Source organism: Silurus meridionalis, chromosome 12, assembly GCF_014805685.1.
Source record: "Silurus meridionalis isolate SWU-2019-XX chromosome 12, ASM1480568v1, whole genome shotgun sequence".
In the NCBI taxonomy this organism is placed as follows: domain Eukaryota; kingdom Metazoa; phylum Chordata; class Actinopteri; order Siluriformes; family Siluridae; genus Silurus; species Silurus meridionalis.
Window position 1 is genome coordinate 21497595 of NC_060895.1, and position 27319 is coordinate 21524913.

The following is a 27319-nucleotide window of genomic DNA, read 5'->3' on the forward strand; positions in this document are numbered from 1 at the left end:
TCTAAATAAACGACCTCACACACACCATACTGTACTTTCATGTAGTGTATGTGAACTAAAACTAGAAACCACCAGATCTTATTTAATCCATTTGTCTTTCTTTAAACCGGATCTATTTAAATATTGGCGTCAGTATTAAATAAGTTAATAATAAGTTAATATTAATATAGGAGTTAATGTTTAATAAGTCCAATGCAACCAAAGCAGATTGTCACACATACACAGTAGTACGTAGAAGGTGTACAAAGTACCCTATAAAAGGAAACAACACTCTCCATAGGACCAAGGTGCTACATAAAACACCAAAATCAACACAAAGATAAAATAAGACAAAACACAAAGCTAACTAGGACACTACATAAAGTTTACGAGGGCAACATTCAGTCCAAACAAAACAAGAAAACCAGACAGTCAGACGGTAAACACTGCAGCATCAAGCAGTAGATGTGTGATCATGCAAAATGATTTGTTCATATAATAATATATACTGTACAAGTAAACATTGTTTTGTGCATTCAGTTAAATGAGATTGTTTATTTGAGTGTCTCTGTGTGTGTGTGTGTGTGTGTGTGTGTGTGTGTGTGTGAGAGAGAGAGAGACAGCCAAGTTCCTTTGGATTGAAGTTGAAAACACTTTTTCACACAGAGCCATGTAGTTTTGGATTTTGTTTTCTCTCAATAATAAAAACCTCAATTTAAAAACTGCATCTTGTGTTCACTTGTGTATCTTTTACTAATATGTCAATTAGTTTGATGATCTGAAACATTAAAGTGTGACAAACATGCAAAAGAATAAGAAATCAGGAACTTTTTTTTACACCAATGTATATATATTTATATATAAATTGCCAGAAAGGGATTAGTGTGATTTGTCCTTAAAGTGTCCATGTGCAGAATAAAGTGACACTGTGCTGTGCAAGTCCAGAGTTAAAGTGATGAGGAAGTGATGCTACCCGACAGGACACTCTCAATAGTCACCTGAGAGGATAGTTTAAAGTCCTTTAGGCGTCTCAGATGGTACAGATGCTGCTTCTTCACCAGGGTGCTGATGTGACAAGACCAAGACAGGTCCTGTGTGATGTGAACACCAAGATACGCAAAACTGTCCACTCTCTTCACTGGGGTCCCGTTGATGTTTAGCGATTGTTATGACCGCTCGTGCTTCGTGCTAAAGTCCACTATCAACTCTTTAGTCTTGCTGACATTCAGAAGAATGTTCTCCTGGCACCATCTCTCCAGGTTTTTGATCTCATGTAGGTAGATTGTCTCGTCATTGTTGAAGATCAGGCCTACCACAACAGTGTCATCAGCAAACTCGATGATGGTGGTAGAGTTGGAAGTGGCTGCACAGTCATGTGTGTATAGTGTTTACAGCAGGGGGCTCAGAACAAAACCCTGAGGAGCTCCAGTGCTGAGGGTGAGGGTGAATGAGGTGTGTTTTTCCCACCTGTCTGGCTTGTGGTCTGTCTGTCAGGAAGCTGGAGATCCATTGACAAAGGGGTGGGCTGAGTCCCAGGACCTCCAACTTAGAGGTGAGACTGGAAGGAGTTATGGTGTAAACGTTGATCTGTAGTTTACAAACAGCATTTTTGCATAATTCCTTTCAAAACCCGACCTGTGATGCCATCTGGTCCTGATGCCTTCCTGAATTCTCCTGAAAGCCCTTCTCACGTCATGCTCCGAGATGGTGAACGTGTTTACCTCTCCGGCTCTCTTAGCGTAGCCTTGAAGCGAGTATAAACTAAAATACTACCAACATCCCAACCATGAAATAATTCCAACATCATCATTACAGACACGCTATTTTGCACAACCCAACACTTCAATTCTTTAATTTAACTTTTTAGATTCTGGGCTTTTTAGTCGTTTCTCCCAGCCATTTACGTTCTACGGGAGACCCGTTTCTTTTTGTCCACCAAAACTTTGTAATTTTCTTCCTATTGAGCTTTGTGATGTATGATGATGTATGATGTTTATTTCATTTTATTCTCTATTTCTATGCTGGCAAAGTTCTCTGAGATGTAACTTATAAACTTGCTATATAAAATAAATCTTATTATTATTATTAATGATTTTGGAGGACAAAAAGGGGGGGTGGGTGTCAAAATTTTTTGCAGGTGATTGTAACTTAACTCGTTCATTCAGTGACTCGAGAACTCGGAGGATACAGCAACTCGGAATTTATGCAAAGCGCTCAGCTGCAAATCACAAAGCTGCGTGTAGTTAGATGTAATCTGTCCTAAAGCCACGATGAAGCCTCCCAGCATGAGGGGCTTCCAGGCAGCAGCCTTGGCAGCACGCGTATAAATAACAGCCAGTCCCATTACCAAACATGGGGTCGAATTACACATCTAAACGGCACGGCGCGCCTCGCCTGCGTTTTTTTACCGTCCTTTTTTAACAAATCTTGTAAATCAGAGGTAAGACTCCATATGCAGACAGCGTGCAGTTTAATGATGCTAGGAGGGAGGGCAGGAAGGGAGGGCCGGAGGGAGAAACGAGGGGTGGGGGTCTTACCACAGCCACAGCTCGCACTAATAAAACAATCCCCCCACCACCATCACCGCCACAGCGTACGGAGCAGCCGTGATTAAAATAATGTGCTGAAATATTCATCTAGATGATTGGTGAGGCCCTCGAGCGAGCGGTGGACTACTGCGTTCGTATCTATTATTGATAAGGGTGAATTAGCAGACGTGCAAAAAAGAAAAAGGAAAGAAACGAACAGAACAGATGTGAAAGAGAAAGGGAAAACAACAAGTTTCCGGCATGTGGGAACCATCTTCGTGAACGATTATTCCAACATTAGCAAGGACCTGGGCTAATTTTATTGCTCACAGCTAATGTGAACCATTATGGGCCAGGACAAGCATCAAGTTACTAAGTGCAGCTCTTTTCCACTGTGCTCAGGCCAGGGATGTTGCAAGAGCTTTAGCATGTCGATAGAGAGAGAAAAAGAAGGAGAGAGAGAGAGAAATAACACTGCAAGTAATTTACCACATCCAGGGTTTTGAGGGATGTTAAAGGAGAGTGATGATGGTGGTAATTGGTGGAACAGATGACAAGATGGGAAGAGACAATCAGCAAATTCCGTCATTGTGGTTTGTCTTCATTACAGGGAACGTGGGCAGAAATGTGCAAGCTGCTTGGTGATCATTTCACCACCAATGCGAAGCGAGTAGTTTATATAGTTGAAAAAACATTTCAATTAAAATAATAATAATAATAATAATAATAATAATAATAATAATAATAATAATGATAATCTTGCTACTTTTTTGTATAAAATACTATAGCAATGTTACTTTGCGAAATAAATATGTCGCCATTTATTCATGAAAAAAAGTAAGACATTAGAATAATCAAATCTATATTTAGTACTAAATAACTCCGTATTTATATAAAAAAAAATAATAGATTTATTACAATTTATTTATAAATAAATAAAAATATATACATACACATATTTAAAAAAATGTTTAATAACTTACATTAAATAAATACTTTTATAGTAAAACAGATCATTTTAATACTTCATTGTGATTCTTTAACGGATATTTTGATGTCAAAGCTAAACCAGATCGAAAATATAAAAAAATATTAAACCTGTTGTTAGCTAACATTTAGATTGTAGGCTAATAAATGTAAAAAAGAAACTGAATGAAAATGAGTTAATAGAAATGGTGTAACAGGCAGGTGTTATTACATCATAAAATATGACAGCAAATCGCTTTCAAATATGCAAATCCAAGCTATGAATTGCAGATTGGAAGGGGTGTGGGTGGCAGGTATAAAAGTTTGTGGGGTGGGGTGGGTGTCAGGGCATCTGTTTTGTTCTGTTTTTAATAAAGAAAGCAAACAGGCTGCTTCCTTCCTTTGGGACTGAATGCAAGATTGTCCTTCCCATGAAAAAAAAGTGAGGAGAAAGTGAAAAACAAAACAAGTCAGAAAAAAGCGAGGGAGTACAATAACAATAACAGCCAGAGCACTCTCTCCACAAGACGAGGCAGCCATTTACAAAACAGGGCTCGAATCCAAGTGCTTCCTCGAGCTATGGGTGGGATTATATAGAGCTCTCTGCACCCTGCCATAACACTGAGGCAGACTAAACAGATTAAAGTGTTACGGCAGGATCACATCCCATCCCGACCCCCCTGGCAAAAAAAAAAAAAAAACAACAACACGGAAACACAAAAGCCTGTGAATATATCTACAAATGTCAGAAAATCAGGCCATTGCAGAGACTTAGCCGACAGCAACACGAGCCCAGTCTCAGTTTAGCATCAATCAGGAGTGCGTAGTGTATGTGCTAGCATGTCAAAGGTTCATCACGTGCCACGGTATGAAAAGCAGTACACAGCGCCGAGGGCTTGTCTGCTGTCAATCCCGAGTCGAGAACCAGGCCTGTCTTCGCAGTGCGAGACGTCCGGGGACCAAATCTGCTTAAACGATTTTTGTAAATGCACGATTACACTGTGAAAAATAAATGCAGAACCCGCAAAAGGAACCCAAGCGATCACTGTTTACGATTATGACCTCCAAATCTGCCAGGAGAAGCTAGCAAGGGGTGGGGTAGGAATCCTTTGAGGCTTTGAAGCTTGCTGAAAACACAAGTCCCCGGCTGTGTATGATGAATGTGATTCAGTTTGACAGCGGTGCAGCAGCAGCGAGCGGCAAGTTCAGAAAAAAAGATTTGAGCGTTTCCTTTTTCTCCTCCGACAAGAAAGGAATTAAACGCAAAAGCAAAGCGAAGGCAAATTATAAAGGACAATAAACAGAATATTACTTGATGGCAGCATAACCCGTCTTGTCCCCGCAAACCATGTGCTTTTACTTTGGAAGCTGTTTGTTCAGGACAGGAAAGGAGTCCGGGCAATGCATTACGGCGCATTGGTCAGCAATTAAGACGGTTTTTTCATGTATCAGAAGTGAGTGAGTATCGTAATGAGGGTCTGGACACTCAGGGTGGTCTTGATCCGAGGGCGGCTGGGGGTGGGGGGGTTTTCCTGAGGAGGGTGTAGATAAGGGAAACACACAGCTGGGAGATGGATGGCCAGCGCTCAGGAGCGGTTTGAACTCCAACCGCTGGGAAAACCATCTCACACCAATCGTTTGTAAATCTGACATGCTGATTCTTGTGATGTCATACAGAATACAACCACTATTGTTCCTCATACGATCAGGATGGTATAGACGATCTGGAATCCTGAGAGGATTTTTCTTGAATATTGGGCTAAATTTTAGTTTAAAGGATTGTAGTGGGTTTTCTAATATATTGTTCTTAAAGCAATTGTAATTAATGTATTTTAAAAAATAATCGAAATATTTTCTCCAAATTACGACGGTTAGATTTTTTTTTCATTTTACGATGACCATAGCGATAAAATAGCAGCAACGTAGCAGCGTTAGCAACCTACCTCCACTGGCGAAACAGTGCTCGTCCATGCGCCTGCTGCCACATACATACAGTATCTCACAAAAGTGAGTACACCCTCACATTTCAGAAACCATTTGAGTATATGTTCTGAAGGGACAATACTATAGAAATCGAACTTGGATATATTTTAGAGTAGTCAGTGTGAAGCCTGTATAGCAGTGCAGATTTACTCTCCTCTGAAAATAACTGTCTTTGGACACAGTTTTGACATGTTTACTTAGGGTGTACTCACTTTTGTTAACTGTTATTTAGACAATAATGGCTGTATGTTGAGTTCTTTTCAGAGGACAGTAAATCTGTACTGCTACACAAGCTGCACATTGATACTCTAAAATATATATAAGTTTCATTTCTATAGTATTGTCCCTTGAGAGGAAAAATTTAAATTGTTTGGGGTGTACTTAGTTTTGAGAGATGCTGTATATGCTGTATAGTTTACAGTATCGTACTGTAAATCGCTCTGGTTTAAATAATGTTCTGTAAATTGTTAGATTATTAAAAAATTACAGTATACTACCCCATACTGTTCACCATACATATACAGGTAGTCCCTGACTTACAATAAAGATGCGTTTCAATGACCCTACTGTCTGTATGATGACCATTCGTAAGTTGAGCCCAACCTACCCAGGAGACTTAAAGAATGGGAATCAGTACAGGGTAGTATACTGTTATTACTTTCTTTCGGCTTTTCCCATTAGGGGTCGCCACAGCGGATCATCCGCATGTTTGATTTGGCACGTTTTTACGCTGGATGCCCTCTCTAATGCAACCCTCCCCATTTATCCGGGCTTGGGTGACGCCAATAAGAAGGAGAGAGACAAGAGTTAAAGCTGGGCTTTGGAACACCAAAAACACATAGGTCAAAAAATCGCAAGTCGAACCATCATCACTGTAGTTTATACAATACGGTACTGAAAATTTCTCTGTTTTGATAAATTTATGCACTGTAATTTGTTAAATGATCAACAAATAACAGAATACTACACCATAATAATTCATGTCTCGTCTTGATATTTTCAAGTTACAATGAAGTTATCAAAACGCATCTTCTTCGTAAGTTGGGGACTACCTGTATAGTCATATGATGCATGTTCATGAACATACACTTAACATATCAAATCTTGTCAGATAAAGATGGAAAAGATCAAAGATAGCTATAGGATTTCACCAGTGGTGCCTTTAATGAACAAATCAATTAAAAGCTAGCTGACTAGCTATAAAGTGATTTGATTTGTTTTTATTAGTAAAGCCACATTAACAATATATTTGAACAAACTTTATCCAAAACATCACTTACTTGATATTAATTTCGTATTTATGGAACTGTTGTATAAAATTTCAGGTTATACTGAATCGACATGGATGTGATTAGCAATGCCATTTATTAGATGGTGATAATTCCATATTTAGTCCCTATTTGCTGTGAAGGCCTGGGGTGCAGTCAGACATTCATCTCAATGGATGGTCAAAGTTCTATAGTAGGATTCTCAAGATCTTTCACTCCAAACCATGTAAAGCATATCTTCATGGAGCGGGCTTAGTGCACAGGGGGTATTGTCATGCTGGAACAGGTTAAGGTCCCCGAGTTCAAGCAATGGGGAATGCTAAAAGATCCAAAACCATTCTGTACAATTGTGTGCCTCTAACATTGTAGTAACAGTGGCTGGAAAATGCAGGTGTCCCAATACTTTTGTCCATAAAGTTCTTGTCTAGACTTATCTAGCAAACTAGATACTACTTTGGATACTTTATTATAAAGGGTTAATAAATATATAAGTATAAGTTTCACTTATTGGGTACTTAACTAGCTGGACATGCTAAGACTTGTAGGATTTGTCCACAGTTTAAAACGTTACCTCATGAATTCGTCCACAATTTAGTTCTTTTTTCAATTACTGTGTTAAAGAAGCATTCAGTGAGCACTAAAACAAAAAGAAGTCTTATACACAAGTCTATCCAGCACACTGTCCCGGCAAATGAAAAAAAAAAATTACATGACATGACTTGATCCTCCATCGTGTCTCAGTTTTAACAACAGTGACATTTTAATTGTACTGAAACCAAAAACCGACAAAAAAAAAAAATACAGCTCAAAGAAAAGATCTTTGCTAGTATATCGCTGGCTAGACGCCGACAGTCGTTTCATCTAAATGGCAATCACGGGCTAGAATGAGCTCCTGATCCGCTCCACTTTAGCAATCCCACGTCTCCTGACAGACATAAAGGATGGCACAGGACCCGCCCCTCCTCGCAAGAAGCTCAGATTTATTAGTCCGATCAGCCATCAATCACATAAATGGACTTTTCTACTGCATTTTAAAAGCTAATTTCCACAGCGCTGATAACCACCACGACCGTCTCAGCAGAGCGACGGTCATTATCAACAAAAGTGTGTACTGTAAATGCACAACAATGGGTTTGTCCGCTTAAATACGTGAGTTTGAGGAGCCTCTGAGTGTTAGATTTAACACTCCACTGTCCACGGGGGACGGCCTTTGTTTGTGCACGGCCATAAAAAAATCCGACAGCCATGATTCAGGCTCAAGCGGCGCAGTGGGAAGTAAAAGGAGAAATCGAGAATTTCATAAGAAAAATTTTATATTTATATATCATTATATATATATATATATATATATATATATATATATATATATATATATATATATATATCAGTGGCAGTGTTTGGGTATAGAGGAAGAGAGACGGCTTGTTTGAAAGGCCGTGAAAATATATTGGACTTATATGGGGACGATGTGGAGGGTTTTACAACAGGATGGTTCCCATGACAGACGTTCCTATTTCCTTGGCGCAGACACGGCGAGATATAGTCGGATTCCGTGTACCGCTGTACAGCTGTTTCATTCGAGATAGATTCGCTAGGCCGGTGTGACCGAAAACAAAATGATTGTCTTGCATAGCAATGTGTATAGAACCATACATTGCCCAGAATATCTGAAAAGCAGATTGAGTCCAAAAAAAAGACAAATAGATATTTTTCCAAAGTGTATGATGTTGCACATATTAATCACCACTATATATGGAACTGCTATAGTTTCTATATCACCATTTAAGGTCATTCAAGACATCAGAGTTGTAGTAACAGCTCGCAGGGCTGCTTTAGACCAGAGTACTCAACCAAAAAAAATAAAAAATGGTGGGATTCAATAAAACACCATTATATTCTCTTTCAATGCCTCCATTGGGAGCATAAATGGGATGTAATTAGCATAAGTGGTGCTAATGATGGGCCTCTCTGTGAAATGCACAGGGTCCTGCTTTTTCTCAGTGCTACCACAACGCCGGCTTTGAATAAATACTTAAAAAAGAATGAAGTCCTATTTAAAGCATCATTCTTTACATTCTGCATCTTTAACTGTCTGAATTAAACATTAGAGGGTGTGCTGTTATGGGGAAAAAGTGGTAGCTCAGTGGATAAGATGGTCATGGGTTCGATTCCTGGTACGTCCAATCCCACCACCAAAAAGCTGCCATGGCTGGGCCTTTGAGCAAGGCCCTTAACCCTTTTCAGCCCTGCTCAGCTTTATAACAGATAACTGTAAGTCGCACTGGATATGGGCATCTGCCAAAATGCCGTAAATGTAAACACGTCTGATGAGCATGTAGTAGCAGAATGCCACTTTGGTCAGTTGTAGAATGACACTTTTTGATTGGTCAGTAGTAGAATGGCAATAATTCTACTAATACTAATAGTAGTTAAGATTAGAATTTAAGATGCTGGGTTACTGATCAAAAGGTCGGATTATTGCCAAGCTGCCACTCTTGGGCCCTTGAGAAAGGCCCTTAATCCTCTGTGCTCCAGGGGTAGTGTGAGATGGCTGGCCCCGCACTCTGAAGCACAGCTTCCTACATTGCTGGGATTTGTGAAGAAATATAAATATATTTTGGAGCTCAATTAAGTATTAAAGAAAAACATCAGTGGGAATCGAGTCGATGCCCCAAAATTGATTCGTTTTCAAAAGCGGAACATCTTACATCATTTAATATAGTATAATTCCTTTAATTCATGTATAGTTGCTTTTAATGCTGTGGAAAATCTCGGAAGCAAGTTAGTTCCTCTTGTAAACAATCAACCCTTTACCAGCCCCCAATTCCCCCCCCTCCTTCATTTGAAGTAAATAAGACAAAAACCAGAGCTTGTCATGCTGAAAAGAAAAAGCTCTTCTTCACTAAAGACTTTCCATTGTCTGAAAACCTCTGACTGTTACAAAAAAGTAACACTGAACACTGGAGACTTTATACATAACGGTTGCATAAACATGCATTCTTACGAAATATTTTGACATATCAACTATTATAGAGGTTGTTTTTTTCATCTATTCGGTTATATCGATTGTCTGAAGTAAAAGTTTGTAAACTTTAACACTTTTACTTGTCACATATACAAAGTGCACTCCTTCTTTTTGCAGCTTGTTAGGAAGCTGAGGTCTAAAATTGGGTTAAGGGCCTTGCTAAAGGGCCAAACAGCAGCAGCTTGGCACAGCTAAGGGTCAAACCTTTGACCTTTTAACCATTGAGATTCCACCTTCCCCAGGTGTTCCTATAGTAAGTTGTTACTTTAGGAATAATGGATGTTTAGGAGCACAATGATAGGCAGAAATATTTATCGAGGTTTATGTTATAGAAAAGTAATCAACTGTCAGGAATATGGTCACAATCTACACTACCCATTACCCACTCCACCTCATGGGACCATGTCACATGTTTTCGCACCTGAGACACTTCCACGATTCACCAAGCCCACAGTCTACCTCACTATTTGGCCAGGATTTTTATTTAAAAAGAACATATATTTTTTAAAACACTCGCCAAAGTGGATACTTTTGAAAATGCTTGACTCTAAAAACAAAGGCTTTCAAAAATGACGACGCAATTTAAGTCAGAGCCAGAAAGTAAATAAACACAAAGCTAAAAGTCTTACGTTTTGCGGGCCTATGCATGAAAACTTGGTGTGGCTGGAATTTGAACTCACAACCTTCAGATCCAAAGTTCGCTGCCTTAACTACTAAGCTACCACCTCCAAGGGTTCTTGCACATGCTTCTGTTTCCCGAATCTTACGTGACATAAACACCCTCTGACCAATCAGAATGATTTCTAAATGATCGAAAATAAATATAAATTGAAATTGTAAATCAAATAATATTACATATTAAATTCCCATCTAAATAAAATCACTTATAAAAACCTGCTAAAGACCATTTTGCACTATAATATATTAGGGAAAGATTTAGAACACAGCATAAATAGATGGTTTATAGGAATTTAAACATCATCATTTTTTGGATCATAAATCTATGAAGGAAACTGGATTCATTTTTCATCCGTAATTGAATTAAACGCTATTTCTTTGTAGGGACAGGGGAATTCGAAACCCACAATCACAAACGTCTGACGAAAGCGATTTGCGAAGGAAATATGTTAATCCCTCCTTTCAAAATATATGTGACATGACTCCTCTAGGGTCAGCTCAAAAATGGTAAACTATTACATTCTTTCTTTGGAGCATAAATCACTTGGGAGGGGGTTGGGGGGGGGAGGGTGTATATTTGGCAAGCCGAGCTTGTGAATCTCCCTTTGGCTGGAGAAGTGGCCTGGCATTCCCATGTGCCGTGTTGTAGTTTCAAAACGATCAGCTCTCACTCCTCAGCCCAGCCTTTGAGCTCGGGCTTCTCCCACAAATTGCACAAGACACATTTCAGCCGGATTGGAGAATTCATAAAGGGTCCCATCACATCATCGCAGGCCAACTGGCGACCATATGCTGGTGGATCATTCAGTTTTTCACTCCTCTTTATTTTTCATCCACGCTAGCTTTTAATATCTAATCAGAAGAATAAAGGAAGACACTAAAGTTACATACAGCCTGGTCAAATCAGACAGAGTGGAAGTGACCGGCATTGGGCCCAAACATCCCTTATCAGTACTAATCCTTTGACTGGATGCGAACATGTGACCCTTTCACCGCTCAGGTCATTAATGTCATGTAAGGACACGAGGCTCTCTCTTTGTATCCTTGCTATAAATCAGACGTAACTACCTCCGAGTGTCCTGAAGGATACGAGTGGCACTTGTCAGAGCGATTGAACAGGATGAACACAGACACAACCTGCCTGGGTGAAAGACAGAGTTCTAGCGCAGGTCAGACGGCCCTTCTCGGCTGCTTCGCCAAACCGTCCATCTACTTTCATCCAGGATGGGGCCGTGGATCAGAGGGGAACCCCAGATGCCCCTGAAATTGATGACAGTGCAGATGGGAGTCTTTCCAGAGATAATTAGTGCAGGCTGCAAGGTTAAGCATGCCCTCGGGGAAGGGAAGCTTGAGTGGAGGTTCAAGAACAAACAGATGAACATGTATTGAAAAGAACAACAAAGGAACAGATTTGCATGGGATTACCCTCCACACTATTACTATCACCATCACAACAGATTTAACGCTGGTCAAATGAAGTAAGGTGTATGGACCAGGTTATTTATTGGGAATAGAGTAAACTGAAAACATCGGAGAGGAGAGATTCTGTTGGCGCTAACTTACTTTAAATTTGAGAATACAACCATGTTTGAAGATGTATGACATTGTCTAATAGTTATCATTCATAAACAGTGCCCACTTTATACAATTTAGTGTTGATTTGTAATTAGAGAAGTGATTTAGCAAGATCATTAATATAAATCTATGATTTGGCTTTCAGTTGGCTCTATTTTCAGACACGCTGCTACATAAAATGTATATACTGTCCCTTCTGTCTAGAGATGGGTATATTATATTATAACCATATTATAAATATTATGATTTATAAATATACACATATATGGAGTCTTTGGATGTGGTAGGATAACATCTTTCCTGTGCACAAAGCCAGCTCCATGAAGATATGATTTACATGGGTTGTAGTGGAAGATCAACCTCAACCTTATTAAACATCTTTAGGATGAACTGGAACGCTGACTGCACCCCAGGCCTCCTCATCTCACCTACAGCAGTCCCTGATATTACTAATGGCCTTGTACCTGAATAAGTACAATTCTCCAAAAGTACACTCCAAAATCTAGTGAAATCCTGTGTAGGTGTCCACAAATCTTTATCTATGTAGTTTACAGTACATACCATAAACAAGTCAATCGTTACAAGAGAAAAAAAAGACAATCTTCTTAAAATGTAAATATTTCGAATTCTTAAAATACATTTCCTTACTCAATACCGCCATTCTTTCCAGAAAGCTTTATGTTTTGAAATTACAGATTTCTTTTTTAAATGTTACAATGTAACACTGTTACACTGGAGATTTCTTCCAAAAACTTGTATCAAAACCAATTTCAGTCTTTACTCTTTGTTACAGAATATAATATCCCAAAATATTGTGGTTATCAACTTAAACCTGATACTGGGTATCGAATTAAAGGTAAAAAAGGTAAAGGTGCTTTATATTTGTCACATCTACTTTACAGAACAGTGATTTTTTCTTCGCATATACCAGCGATGTTAGGAAGCTGGGTTTGGAGTGCAGGGTTAGCCATGATACAGCACCCCTGAAGCACAGAGGGTTAAGGGTCCAAAAGTGGCAGCTTAGCGGAAGAGGGGCTTAAACCCCCAACCTTCTGATCAGTAACCCAGAGCCTTAACAATTGAGACACCACACTATTAGTATCATGAGAATAAGTGCACTTCTACTACTGACAAATCAAATGTGTCATTCTACTACTAACCAATCTAATATGGCATTCTACTAATGACCAATCGAATGTGGCATTCTACTACTAACCATTCAAATGTGGCATTTTACTACTGACCAATCAAATGTGGCAATTACTACTGACCAATCAAATGTGCTATTCTACTACTGACCAATCAAATGTGGCAATTTACTAATGACCAATCAAATTGAAGAATCCAGACCTGCCATGGTGAACGACAGACACATCTGCCTAAGAAAAGTTCTAGAAAGAGAAATAACAATGGAGACTCCATTCAAAATCCTTTTCCAATCTATGCTACTTATTACAGCATCTGATATAAAAAAAGAAAATTCTCTGATATCCAATCCACAATTTCTTTTGCTGCATTTATCAATGTAAACCCAATCGTGCAAATCAAAATCAAAACAGTACCAACTATACTTCTGACAAATCAGAATATTCTAGCAGTTTTAGTTCTAGTTAGACAATGCCTTGAAGTGATATCTTTAATTACTTAAGTGAAGACTTTGCTTTTTGATACAGAAATTAATTTCTGATACAGTTTCTTCACCAACCTTTCCAACACGTTTTGCTAGTATTGGCCATAAAACTGAATCCAGAAATCCTTATGCCTTGTACAAACAGCTTGATCTATACATTGAAAGTTACAAAAGCTCTGACACTGTTGACTTCATGCAAAAATCTGTCCCAAATCCAATTGAAATCTTTGCTACATGCTAAAGTATCTTTAACGCAACATATTTTCTATGTTATATGATCCACGTATGCAGGAATTATCCCAAAACAAATACAGATTTCAATACAGATTTTTTTTTCTAGAGGACGGGACAGACGTTACAGTTCCTGCCTCTGTGAACTCTGTCTCGAGTTTTATTTTGGGTCAGACATTGTGCCTCGAGGTTACAGCTTTCATCCCTGACTGCTACGGACGTTCTGAAGCTGAAGAGGCTCATTGCAAAGATCAGTTCCAGTCTTTTCTATTTCTGACTAGAAATTTAGCAAAAATGGTTTAATGGAGAAGCCTAAACATAAGGGGTTTCCTTGAAATATGCTAAGAAATGAATGAAGCGCAAACCTTGACCATTTTTTGTTCTTAAAAAGAATATTGAAACCCCACAAAGGCTTCTGACATTACGGTGCAAAATGCATGTCATTCTTTCTGCCTTTCTACCTCTAAATTTAACCTCTCTTCCTTTCTTTCTTTCGTTCTCGCTGTCAGGTATTAAAATGAATAGGCCCTTTCAGCTCCACCCACTGACACGGCTTTGCCTGGGCGCCTGTGACTGAAGGCTCCATTCCATCACAAAGTTATTATCCAGGACCAGATAGCTGCCATAGATCACACGCACAACCTCGAGCTTACCGTTTGTCAAGGGAAACAGCATCTCCCCCCTCGGCTTCCCTGCAGATCAATACGAGCCACCTTCCTTTCGCTCATACGTCCTCTCTCTCTCTCTCTCTCTCTCTCTCTCTCTCTCGTTCACTCTCTCTCGTGCTTTTCATTTTCATCCATCTCTTCTCAACTGACGCCAAAAAAAGGTAATTATACAAGCGAAAGCTTTGAGAATCGATACTCGAGTCAGTTAAGGTCCAGTGAGTTAAGGTCCAGACACGTCAGTTCTCTGTCAGCTGTCAGCCACGTTGCTGACTTGGACAAAGGTAACAAAGGGACTCCTGTTTTTCCACATAGAGTCCGAATCGTTTTTCCCCATTGCAGAAGGCCATGCTGGAGCAATTAGCGCCGGGTCGCTCATGCAGAACAGCGAGCTAAGCTTCGAGATGAGACGAGGCGTTATGGGGAACTCAGTGAAGTCAGCCACACGCCACTGCGTGACAGAATATATGCTGATGGGGAACAAGTCAGCTTTATTAATCACAAGCTCCATTACAGTTGAGGTGAACTTCATGCAGACATGAGCATGGAAGTGAACTCCAGAGAGGACGTGGTGTTTTAATCTATCTATCTATCTATCTATCTATCTATCTATCTATCTATCTATCTATCTATCTATCTATCTATCTATCTATCTATCTATCCATCTATCTATCTATCTATCTATCTATCTATCCATCCATCCATCCATCCATCCATCTATCATGAGAGCTTAAAGAAAGAAACCAATTATTAGTCCGAACTTTAATTTAAACTAATTAAAAAGTTAAAATGAAAAAGTACAATAAGTTAATAAATAAATAACATTAATAAAAACAGTTTTTCCAATTTTAAATTTGTTTATAAATTAAGTGAAAATATTTATTTATTTATTTATTTTCAAAAATGAGAATGTATTATTATTATTATTATTATTATTATTATTATTATTATTATTATTATTATTATTTTATTTTATTATTATTTTTTTTAATTATAACTTCCTACTTCCCTTCTTACAACAACTATAACACTTAACATTTTTTGTTTATTTTCCTTCCTTTTCCTTTCAACTCCTTTTTATATAATTTCTTTTTCTTTTAACCATTTTTCATGTTTTTAACACTTTTTTTTTTTACAACTAGCAAACAATCTTTAATGATATTTTCTATACAAATATATTATTACTAATATGCAGCATTACAAAAATAAAAAGCAAATCCTCTTTAGTAGTTTTATTTCATATTTAAGACACTTTCCATGCGGTCTCTCTCTCTCTCTCTCTCTCTCTCTCTCTCTCTCTCTCTCTCTAACGTAAACGTCTCCTAAAGATATAACATGATTTTACATAAATGTCACAGAAAAATTTAAATATGAATATTTTGGATTTTGTTTGACTATAAAACACCGCTGTAGCGTCACTACGTCATTGAGTTTGTTTACAGAGCTTGTTGTACAGCTGTAAAAACGGGAACAAAACATCAGTAAATGAGTCCATCATTTTGCAATTCCATGGATTTTTTTCGGTCATTAAATCCGTCAGTCTGTCCAACATCTCCTTCTCTGGTGACGCAACTGAAATTTATAATCTGCTTCCCAAGGTTAAAGGTCAAAAGAGCTGGAAGAGCTAGAAGGAAGGGCTTGTGGGGGAGGAAGGTGGTGATGTAGGCGAACTCTCTCTTAGATGGGAAAAAAAATCTGACATCCAATTTTCAACTTGATTTATCAGTGTAAAGTTAAAATTGATAGTGTGTCATTACTGGTCTAAGAGCTGTCTACCCGAGTCCTATCAAAGCCTTCTCGTTTTGATTTAGTGGAGCAGATCAATACAATCCTATACTGTTTCAATTTGAACACTATTGATTTTCTGATGCTGACTCAATACAGGGGACATTCATCATCGGGCAAGCGTGGAGTATGATCGAACCGAGCCTCGGCGCTCTCAAGCTGCTTATTTGGCTTTCAGGTTGTGAAGACTGTGAGGTGTGTATTTGAGGCGCAGATATATATATATATATATATATATATATATATATATATATATATATATATATATATATATATATATACACACAAGTTTAACCTATTTGCACCAGCATAAATGTCATGCATTAATAAAAAGATTTATTTACATATAATTATTAGTATTATTGCACTATACTTTTATTATTTAAAAAAAAAAACAATATTTGGTATGTAGATCAATTTCCCATTCACTAAACTGTTTCTCGAGCAAGTTTTCTCTGCACCGTTGCTGCTACGTGAATATGAAATTATAATGAATATAGTCACATAGAATACAGATTAACATGGCAGAGGTAGAGCTGCATCTTCCTGCAGACACAACAGGAAAAAAAAATGTCTTGTTTTATTTCATCTTTTTTCTTTTTCTTTGTTTTGTACAATAAAGGCCTGTTTGTGAAAGGGGCATGCGTTAGAAGTCAGAAGGCACTTATGTAAATTGATGATTTGATGTTTGGCTGAAACCAAAGTTATAAAAGCGAACTATTTGTACCATATTGAATTGCAAAGCTTCATAATTTTTCTATTCTATTCCATTTCCAGTCTCTTTTATATATATATATATATATATATATATATATATATATATATATATATATATATATATATATATATATATATATATCCATCTTTGCATCATATACATTGCTGTCCAAGATGATCCTGCTTGAAGAAATGGCAAGAAATCTGCTGAAGTAACCAAAATGTTTATTATTATTATTATTATTATTATTATTAGTAGTAGTAGTAGTAGTAGTAGTAGTATTAGTATTATTATTATTATAAGTATTTAAATAAAGTGCAGAGAAACTCATGTATGTTTCCTTCATCCAGCATTTTCTACCTTTCACTATTCCTCCAAGTCTCCCCAGGCTGTAGCACATCATAAAAAGAAAAACGCAATTCGAAGGCATTCATGCTCAAAAAACACACACTTTGACGCAAATAAATTTTAAAACTCACACACACACACACACACACGTGCACATTCCTAATGCTGGGGGGCACACTATTTTACAGCACCAGTATAAATGGGAAAGTTAATGTAGCATTGAATAAGACTAAGATGTTGAACCGCAACACTGCCTTAAGCCTATAAACATATTGCATCATTATTCTTCTGCAGGAGGTTACCATTAAATTTCAATTCGTTGCAAGGTTTTTTTTTTCTCTTGCGCTACCATTTACAGTCCTCGGCAGCTCAATAACCTTTTGTCTCAATGCAAATGTTATGGCTCCTCGGCGCTTGCTATAAATATTTGACTAAGCCGGATAGAGGTAGCAGAAACTTCCAGCCAGGGTGTAAACACAGCTATTTATTTCTCACTGAAGTCGTTAAGAGAGAAAAAAAGGGAATGCTGGGGTTATAACACAATAATTAATAAAGCAGTGATTCATATGGAAATGAACTTTTAAACTGATACTACATTTAATTATCATGTTATTAGAGAATAAAATGCAAAAGATAAGGTGCAACATTTTTTATTGTGATAATTTTTGGAAACCCAAATAATGGCTCATAATGATCTAATTAGAGTCTAATATCAGTGATGGATGAATATTTCTATGTGCCGTCTATCTAATTAGTGTTTCTATGTACGGAATTTATAAGTCATTTATTATTATTAGTAGTAGTATAGTAATAATAATAATAATAATAATAATAATAATAATAATAATAATAATAATAAAACTATTTATTTTTTAACTACTCTGGCCAATAAACTTGATTCTGATACTAAATATATGTTAATTCCATATATTATTTAAACTCTAGCCCCAATGCATTTTATTCTGGGATATGACATTATGCCACCAAGAAAGAAAATAATAATAATAAAAATAAAAATAATAATAATAATAATAATAATAATAATAATAATAATAATGTTAATAAGAAGAATAAGAAAATTACTATTATTAGTTGTAGTAGAAGTAGTATAACAATGATGATATAATTAAGAAGAGGAACATAATGATAATAATAATAATAATAATTATTATTATTATTATTATTTTTAGTTGTAGTAGAAGTAGTAAAATAATTAGTAATAAAATTATAATATCGAGAAGAAGAAAAAGACAAAGAGGAAGAAGAAAATTATCAGTAGCAGTAGTTGAAAAAAGAGGAGAAGGAGCATTTATATTTATTAATATATTTATTTATTTAGTTATTATTTATTTGTATTTGTTTGTTTGCTTGTTTATTCATTCAGCTGTTCATTTATTTATTTATTACAAATATTTATTTATTATAAATACTATTTATTTATTTATTATAAATACTATTTTTTGTTATTCATTTATTCCACCTATTATCTAATTATAAGCCCCCACTGCAGTTTTTTTTTTTTTTTAAGGGGGTGTTCTTAGTTTATTTTAGTCCATTAATTCACTTTGATGATGATGATGATGAGGATGATGATGAGGATGATGATGATTAAAAAAATAAATAAAAACTACTAAATACTATTAAATAAGTTAATTAATTAGTTAGTTAATCAGTTAATCCCAGCTTTTATCTATACCCAAGCTTCCACCGCATCTCATGTCACCAGAAAATGGTTTTATACCTGCTTTTTACTCACAGGAAACAAACTGCGTGGGGGGAAATATAAAATCTCGCAAAACTGAAAAATCACAACCGATGAATTCATTGTTTCAACAAAAATCCAAATTCAAAAAGATCAGACATACAGCACCGGACGCTGTTCACTGTTTAAACCCAGAAGTGTTTTTCCTGTTGCTACTTTGAGCAGTAAAGAGTAGAGGACATTTTCCACCAGCAGTGCTGAACTTCTTCAAATAAAGATATAAAGAAAGCCAGGACCACTGTTTCAGCAAATGTGTAAAGAACGGCTGTGGCATGTGTGTATGGGCGTGTGTGTGCGTGTGTGTGTGTGTGTGTTTGTGTGTGTGTCCTGGACTTTCTCTCCATCAGTCTAACAGCTTAGTTAAGCACTCATGGCAGCTGGATTTACATATATCCGGGAGGCAAAGTTTATGATGTGTTTGGAAACATTGTAGTGAAGTGACTTCGTTGATGTCAAATCTCAGTCCTGCTGGACGACACTGAATTAGGCATACATTTAACTATAAATACAAAAAACATACTACAAACAAACTCAACAATTTTCTTTAAAATGCTCCTTAATATCCATTTTTGGCTTCATTTCATTACCACATCACTCCTGAATTCTCAAATCGGATTGGACGAAAAGTGCTGATTCATTTATTCACTTTCTAACACACAAAGGCTTGATCACATGACCGGTGGCTAATAATGATGCGATAGCTGTATCTATGGAGAAGATTAATAGAAGGAGTTTGTAGTTGCAGTGCGTTCACCACAGATACCTATAACGGCTCACACGCTCTGGTGTTGTACCACTTTCGAGCACATTTCTCCAGCGAGGAAACAAGTCTGCGGTATTTTTGCTGACCGGTCGTCTTTTATTTCCGCGTCTACATGTCTGTTTAAGCATCAAATCTCGTTCCTTTCGGTGTCTGTACACGATTCACGCCGAGAATTGGAAACAGTTGGATCACTTTTAACAAGGCCCGCAAGGGCGGCTTAACAACCACCAGGTGTACAGCTGTGTCAGTAAAAAAGAAAAGGGGGCGATGGGTATCGCAGGAACATGCACCACACACACATACACGTGCATACACACCCACACACACAAACACGTAAGCACACACAATCTGACCACCAGTGAGGTGTCTCTTGGGATTTAGTGGTCGGTTGTGGTAATTGAGTTTGCTGACCTGCAGCCTGACCCTGGTGGAAAGCAAGAAAATGACATTAAATAGCGTGTGTGTGTGTATTTTGTGTGTGTGTGTGTGTGTGTGTGTGTGTGTGTGTGTGTGTGCACATGATAAAGTGTAAATCCTGGCCCTGGCAGGCGAGAGCACTTTTCAAGGGCTAAAGTCAAGATTCCATGACAAGAAACAAACACAGTAGACACACTCACACACACAAACACACAGACACAAACATAAACACACTCAGAGCTATAAACACACCTATTTCTCTGCTGTGTCCACACACAGTGGTCCAGAGGGCCGTACCTGTGCGTCAGCGCCCCCCAGGCTCCGTGTTTGTTAGTGAGGATGTTGACGATTTTCTGTTTTAGCTGATTGGCAGTGACGCGGTCGCGGTGCTTAGCAGCACTGATGAGGTGGTCACACATCTTCTCCTCCTCTCTTCTGTCGATGGCGTACTGCGCGCAGCTCGACTACAGAGCCGGGGGGAAAGGAGGACACAGAAAGAGTTGGCATTCTTTGGAAAGTTTAAAACATGTGCAATATCAAGGTGAAGGTTTGAGGGTTCATAGGTGTTTGTTTGTCACATATAGACAGACAGATAGATAGACAGACAGAGAGACAGAGAGACAGACAGACAGACAGACAGACAAACAGACACACAGACAGGTACGGCCCTTTATATTGAGTTTGTAATCTTGCGTACTAGTGTAGATTTATTCATTACTAGAGATTTAAAGCACTTTTGTACGTCGCTCTGGATAAGGGCGTCTGCTGAATGCCGCAAATGTAAATGTAAATGTAAATGCAGACAGACAGACAGACAGACAGACAGACAGACAGACAGACAGACAGACAGACAGACAGCTCTGACCTCAACTCTACCGAACAGGATGACTGTAAATACGGAGAATTGGTAGCTCAGTGGTTAAGGCTCTGGTTTACTCAATGGATGGCTGGGAGTTCAAGCCCCAGTATTACTAAGCTGCCACTATTAGGCCCTTGAGCAAGGTTTTTAATCCTCTGTGCTCCAGGGCTGCTGCATTATGGCTGACCCTGTGCTCTGAACCCAGCTTCCAAACAGGTTATGCGCAAAGAATTTCACTGTGCTGTATATATATATATATATATATATATATATATATATATATATATATATATATATATATATATATATATATATATATATATATGTGTGTGTGTGTGTGTGTGTGTGTGTGTGTGTGTGTGTGTGTGTGTGTGTGTGTTTAAAAATAAGGGCTATTCTATTCTCCCGACTGCACCCCAGGCCTTTCACCTTACTTACATCAGTACCTGACTTTACACGTGAATGAATCTCACACATGCACACTCAAAGGGACTAAAAGGATCTTCATGTAGAATGGGATGCTTAAAAAGCAAATATGACTCTTAAGTTCAGGTGTCCATAAACTTTTGTCCATATAGTGTATAATAGGTGCTATAATATACATTTTTAAAACAGTAAATATTTCTATAAATGTGAGCTACAAGCCGTAAAACCGCAAATATCCTTCAGGCCTCGTTTCAGACGCTGCATTTTAGCTGTACTTTACACACACACACACACACACACACACAGCTGCTCTTCAAATCATTCCATCCGAGCTCCTCGCGAGGCTGCGAAGTATCGCGGCTTCTCTCCAGAGTAAAGTCGATGCTAGGCAGCGAGCCTGACTTCATCTCTCCTGCTGAAATAAGATTGTCTTACTGCGTAGCACCCATCCCCCCCCTCCCCGGCTCCTGGGGGGATCGCTGGCTAATATTCAGAATCTAATTTGCTAACAGAAGCTTTCGGGCAGAGGAGGGATGTGGAGTGAAGGGAGAGCGGGAGAGAATGAAGGAAGGAGGGAGGTGGTATAGAGGGGAAGGGGGGCGTAATTGAATTTCCTGCCTTATATTTGAATTCTGTCAGATGTTATGCCTCGACATATTCTTCAAACGGGCGATAACTCAATCTTGCGGTGTCATCTCGCTTCTAGCGTGGAGTGCTCTGACAAATATGAAGCATTATTTATCGCTTCAGGAGGAATACAGGGCTTTTGTAGTGACACCAGTTTAATTGTAAAAGAGGGCTTATCAGTCCGGATCGGAATAAAGTGGACGGGAAGAGGGATGAGGAGTGGACCGTTTGGCAGACGCGACGAATCCTGGGTCAGGCAGACTTCCCTGTCCTACCGCCAAATCCGACTATCTTTACGTCTGAAGCGGTTTATCTGCCGGGTCAAATATCCTGAAGAGCTCTATATCAAAACGCTGCCTAAGGGAAGCTGGTGCATCCTGATAAGAAACTCATCACATCTGCTGCAGAGAGAAGACGAGTTGCTCGGCCTCTTGTGTATACTCTATATAAAACAATCGTATTTCTTCTTCTGCTCCTTTCATAGTGTCTTCTTCATCAGTGTCACTATAAATGACTTGAAAATCCATTAATATCACTGATGTGTTTACTGGAAAACAACATCAATATGGTTCCTTACACTTAAAAATACCTGATACCATCATCCAATACCTCGCTGTGGGAAGTGATGTAATTTTGTGTATGCTGTCACGCGGATAGACAGAAGATCTGGACGCATTTCGCGATAACAATCACGAGCAAACTGTACAAACTAAGTTATCTTATCTTAAATATAGCACTCAGCACGAGGAGGTTGCCGATAGCAACAAAGATGTCTGATGTTTGGTGAGCGAATATACCTGCGTATATCCAGTGTGTTGTCTGGAGCATGTTTTTATTTTTTAATGGGTAATACACAAATAAACAAACAAATAAATAAATACTACTTCTCCTACTGCTAATGATGGTGATGATGATGATGATGATGATGATGATGATGATGATGATGATTCTACCAAGTTTATATTTGGCAAATCATTTGCCAATGGAAGTAATGCAGGAATTCAATCCATCAATCAACTAATGAGTAATTAAGTTAATAAACAAATGAATTGGTGAACAAATGAATAAATACTAAAACAAATGTATAAATGCTAAACTAATAAATAATCAATTACAAATGATGATGATGATGAAGAAGACGATGACAATGATAACGGTAAACCCAGACAGTCCAAATGATCACAAGTACTACTAATAAAATAAACAAATAAATAAACAAACAAACAAACAAACAAACAAACAAATAAATAAATAAATAAATAAATAAACGAATAAATAAATAAATAAATTAATTAATTAATTAATTAATAAATGAATGCATAAATAAATGAATAAATGAATAAATAAATAAATAAATAAATAAATAAATAAATAAATAAATAAATAAATTTGAATGTTCGTGAAAATAATGTACTCATGTAGATATGTAGCTCAGGAAATCATATTTTCTGTAGGATCACTCCTGAAATCCAATTACTCAACACTTTCAGAGGTCTGAGATTAATAAGATCCAGATGTAAGTATATACATCTATTCAGGCCACATTAAACTCCCAAAACACAACCCAGTGCTGTTATGTTTGAGATATTTGAGTAGTAATTTGTGTAAAATACCTCAAATTCAGCATGCTTGTGGACATCTTCGGCTCGCTGGCGGTTCAGGATGAACTCGGCTTCATTGGCCACTCGCACAATGTGGTCCTTCATGGCATGACACAGGAGTCTAACACAGAGTAAAGAAAAGGTCAAATAAGAGATTTTTATAAAGTGAAGTAGGAAAACTGTAAAATAAAAAACTGAAGTTGGAATAATTGAATATTATGTGAGAATATTGTGGTTTAGGAATTAAAAAATAAATAAAATAAAGAATAAATGAAAAACTTTATTATTCAGAACAACAGCAGAATTTATTACAATTCCAACCTTAATAAGTTACAATCTGTTCTTTATATCGTCCGTTTAAACTAATAAGTCAGTATAAAATAATATTTTTATTTAATATGATAATCGTACGTAATATAATACAAATAACAATAAAAATACATATATTTATATGATGTTATTTGTATTATTTTACAATTATTGATGTAATAATTCTTTGTAATATTCTATTTTTAATTATTATTATTAATTTATTAAATATATATATCAAAATAAATATGAAAAAGTATAGTATGTAACATTAAACACTAAATATTAATAACATAATATTTACATTATATATATTTCATATATAAATAATGCTTTACTAATTTTAATACTTAATACCTAATTGACAATCGATGCACATTCTCTATTCACATATTTGCTCAACCATTTTTACACATATTCTGTGATAACCTATTTAATTATAGACGGCTATTTAACTACAGTTGTTCAATGCTAATATTTGTACTTCTGGAAAAAGCTAAACTTCATTCATACTTCCAGCCATTCATTATAAAACTGAATAAGTCAATGTTCAGGTTTTATCATCCACCAGACTTTCTGATGCCAGTTACACCATCACACTCCAGTATAAACTCAAAAAGCTCATTTGCAACAGCTCAAAGTCTCCGGTGTCATGATTACACCCTATTTTACATGTCATTAAGCCAGCGTTTGGTATAATTGTGCTTCTCTGGTGCATGATACTGAGTCTAATTTCTTTTTATGTCTCGGTTGAAGTTGAATTCATAACCGCATTCATCAATCTCAGGCATGTCCTGGAAAAGCTGACAAGCACTGAATTAGCTTTCTGAGGCTTGACAAGGAAACAAGCTGTAAACCCCTTTTCCCCTGCTAATAATATGAGGGACAAAATACAGCTAGTGCAGATGCTCATGCCTTCTGCATGGACAGTGGATTTGAGCACAACTGGCATTTAATTTTTGTGGTACAAGCCACAATGTTTGTTTATGAAGAAGCCAGAGGGGGTTTAAAATTGGAATCATCTGCATTTGTACCAACATATGAAGACTAACCTTTTATTAGATGTTGTCACAAAGTCACACCCCTCTTTATAAACTATTATTTCGGTAAGGTGTGAGATTTAAATTGGTCAAAAAGTGAACATTTAACATCAAAATGTAGAATTTTGTTGCTTTTAAATAATATTTTTCCTGAATTGCACATTTCAATAGTTTTTTTTCTCAGATACGTAGATCTGTCTGCACAAAACACTCACAAATTACACAACAATAAAAATTTCACTGACAAATTTAGCTTTTCTAACATTCCAGGCTCAGGCCATTGAAATCGACACAAGAAATATTACTTCATCACCGTACTGCAGTGAATAAACTATTATTACAAATATTAGGTAAAAAAATAAAATTATAAAAGCAAAAAAATAAAAAAAGTAAAATTAAATATTTAAAGTAAATAAATATATAAATAAAATACAATAAAAAATACATTAAAAATTATATATATATATATATATATATATATATATATATATATATATATATATATATATATATATATATATATATATATAAGATATCCAAAATATAATGTATGTATAAATATACATAAATATAAAAAATATAGAAAAATAATCAACAATTTAAAATTTTAGCTGAATAAAATACAATAAACTAAGATAAAAAAAATTACAAATGTTGAAAATTTTACAAAATTGAATTTTAATACAAAATGACTTTTAAGCACTGTCTAATGTTGATAACTTAGTTGCCAACTGTCACGGTATAAATACAAATTTTATTTAATTATTTGTGGTATTTAATGTGAGTGCATTGATGGGGGTTGTGTGTACCAGTAATGTATTCTATTGTAAACTTTTCTAGAACCAGCATAAAACTTGAATCTGATTATATTACTTGTGCTTGGAACATAGAATTTTCCAGACTGAGAAATTTGATGGAAATGAGTAACCAGTTGTAATGACATTTTTGTTTGCTTGGGTTCTTGACCACTCTGCCCACTCCAATATAATCCTAACAAAACAATGCAACCTTTTCATTACGTCTATGACCACCACACATTCCAGGCTCGTAACTTGAAAAATATTAACACTGACCACATCAGAGAAGGTTTTGAACTGCCACATGCTCTGCAATACAACCCACGTTCATTTGTAATGTAATTTCATTAGATGACAGATCTGCCTTCTGAAATTCTGTCCCATTGTCTGCTTCCCCTCGACCGGAAAACGGTCATTAGGGCCCATGTGGAATATGGAGCTGTTCTAGGAATATCTGCCACAAACAATAAGGACAACATGGAGACAAATAGGAAATATATCGAGACTTTTAGTTTCCGCATGGCCCGAAGCCTGCATATTGTGGTGACAAGATGAAACCACACTATTGAACAATATTCTAAAAAATTGTTAGTCATTTTGTCAACTTCCCAAGATGGTCTACTTGTCCTCGATTGATGGACATTCATGGAAATCAAATAGTAGGTGAAACGTGATGGTATACAGTTTGTGCTGTGTATGCAATTACATATTGTGCTGAAGGCTTGTGTGTGTGTGTGTGTGTGTGTGTGTGTGTGTGTGTGTGTGTGTGTGTGGACACTTGTGTGTGTTTGCAGAATTGTGAATGATTATCCTTATATCCTGCTTTATGCAGTATTATATGTGTGTTACAGTAGAGCTGGTAAAAACAAAGTGACAGCGGGAAAGGTGTCTCACTACAGATGTACAGTGGAGAGAGTGATAGACGTGCCAGCACCCTGGACAGCGCCTGTCACTGCTCACTCACACTCTCTGAAAAGAAATCCAAGTCTCTCTCTGTGTGTGTGTGTGTGTGTGTGTGTGTGTGTGTGTGTGTGTGTGTGTGTGTGTGTGTGTGTGTTTGAGGGGACAGATGGGTCAGCAGATGGATATGCAGGCTAAGCTGGCTCTGATCAGCTCTATAAAAAAAAAAAACACAAACAAAACACACACACTCACACACACAATTGTGTTAACACTGTGGCTTTCCTTTGAGACACTTTGTTGTTGCTATGACACAGTATGGTTTACTATGACACACGTTTGTAGTATGACAAAATATTTATTATGATACACTGATGTGTTAATGTGACACTATATGGTGTGTCTCTGTCATGCACAATGGTGTTAATGTATAAAACTA

General features: G+C 37.0%; 1 protein-coding gene across 1 annotated transcript in view; it reads right to left on the reverse strand.

The window, feature by feature from the left end:
- The window catches only part of nbeab (neurobeachin b), a 426194-nt gene that overhangs the window by 144247 nt on the left and 254628 nt on the right, over nt 1–27319 (reverse strand). The window contains 2 exon segments of the mRNA XM_046863205.1: nt 20619–20785; nt 23847–23955. Coding sequence (XP_046719161.1) covers nt 20619–20785; nt 23847–23955 — 276 coding nt within the window.